This window comes from Merops nubicus, unplaced genomic scaffold (assembly GCF_000691845.1).
Source record: "Merops nubicus isolate BGI_N331 unplaced genomic scaffold, ASM69184v1 scaffold29046, whole genome shotgun sequence".
NCBI lineage: Eukaryota > Metazoa > Chordata > Aves > Coraciiformes > Meropidae > Merops > Merops nubicus.
Genome location: NW_008616127.1, coordinates 1 through 1,183, shown reverse-complemented (window position 1 = coordinate 1,183; position 1,183 = coordinate 1). Strand labels below are relative to the sequence as shown.

The following is a 1,183-nucleotide window of genomic DNA, read 5'->3' as shown; positions in this document are numbered from 1 at the left end:
GGTCGGCCTGCGAGAGCGGGTTCTGCGCCGCCAGGAGGCGCTCTGCCGCCGAGCCGTGCCGCTCCCCCTTGGAGTCCTTCTTAAAGGCGTAGGACACGGTGATGGGCCGGTTGCAGAGGTACTGCCCGTTCATGGCCTCGATGGCCGCGTCCGAGGCGTCGAAACTGGCGAAGTTGATGAAGGCGTAACCCTTGGAGTTGCCCGTGTCGGGGTCCCTCATGATTTTGGGGGTCTGGAGGATGACCCCGAAGGCGCTGAAGGTGTCGTACAGCAGCTTCTCGTCGATCTCCGGGTCCAGGTTGCCTATGAAGATGTTGGCCCCCACGTCCAGGTTTTTGTTGTGGGCAGAGGCTTTGTTCACCCGGATGGGTTTCCCGTAGAGCTTGATCATGTTCATGATCTTGATGGCGTAGTCGGCGTCCTCCTCGCTGAGGAATTCCACGAAGCCATAGCCTGCAGGGAGAGCCCCGGGGGAGGGAGGGTCAGAGGGACCCTCACCCCACAGCTCCACGGCTTGGGAACCCCTCCAGGGGTGGGGACTCCCTTTCAAGGGAGACATTGCCCCTCAGCTCCAACCCCAACCTCCCCTGCAGCAACTTGAGGCCATTCCATCACCCTGTTGCTTGTCCCTTGGGAGCAGAGCCCGACCCCCCCCTGGCTCCAGGCTCCTGTCAGGAGGTGTCAGAGCCAGAAGGTCTCCCCTGAGCCTCCTTTGCTCCAGGCTCAGCACCCCCAGCTCCCTCAGCTGCTCCTCCCCACACTTGGCCTCTAGACCCTTCCCCAGCAGCTCCGTTGCCCTTCTCTGCCCACGCTCCAGCCCCTCGAATTCAAACGCACGGAGTCTAAGGCTCCCCTCAGGGTAAGGACAATGTTCTCCCCTGGGGACCATCCCTCCATCCCCCCTCTTCCCGCACCCATCAACGCATTTTACCCAACTCGCCGTTTTTAAGAGAAAAAGAGTGATCCCCTCACCCTGGTGCTGTCCGGTGACTCGATCCTTGGGCATGTGCGTGTTGACCACTCGATCCTTGTGCATGTGCGTGTTGACCACGGGCCCGGCCTGCAGGAAGAGCTCCCAGAGCAGCGGCTCGCTGACCTTCTCATCCAGCCCCCCGACGTACACGGTGGCATCTGGCCCGGAGAGAAACCGCAGAGCCGCGTTAGGGCCCGGGAGGGGCCGTTC

General features: G+C 62.4%; 1 protein-coding gene across 1 annotated transcript; it reads right to left on the bottom strand.

Moving 5' to 3' along the window:
- Window positions 1–7: 7 nt before the first annotated feature.
- Window positions 8–1,131, bottom strand: SF3B4 (splicing factor 3b, subunit 4, 49kDa; the record flags this gene model as incomplete). Its single annotated transcript, XM_008942756.1, has 2 exons — window positions 8–453; window positions 973–1,131. Coding segments are annotated over 2 exons (605 nt in total), but the record flags the coding sequence as incomplete, so codon positions are not given.
- Between the last annotated feature and the right edge of the window lie 52 nt (window positions 1,132–1,183).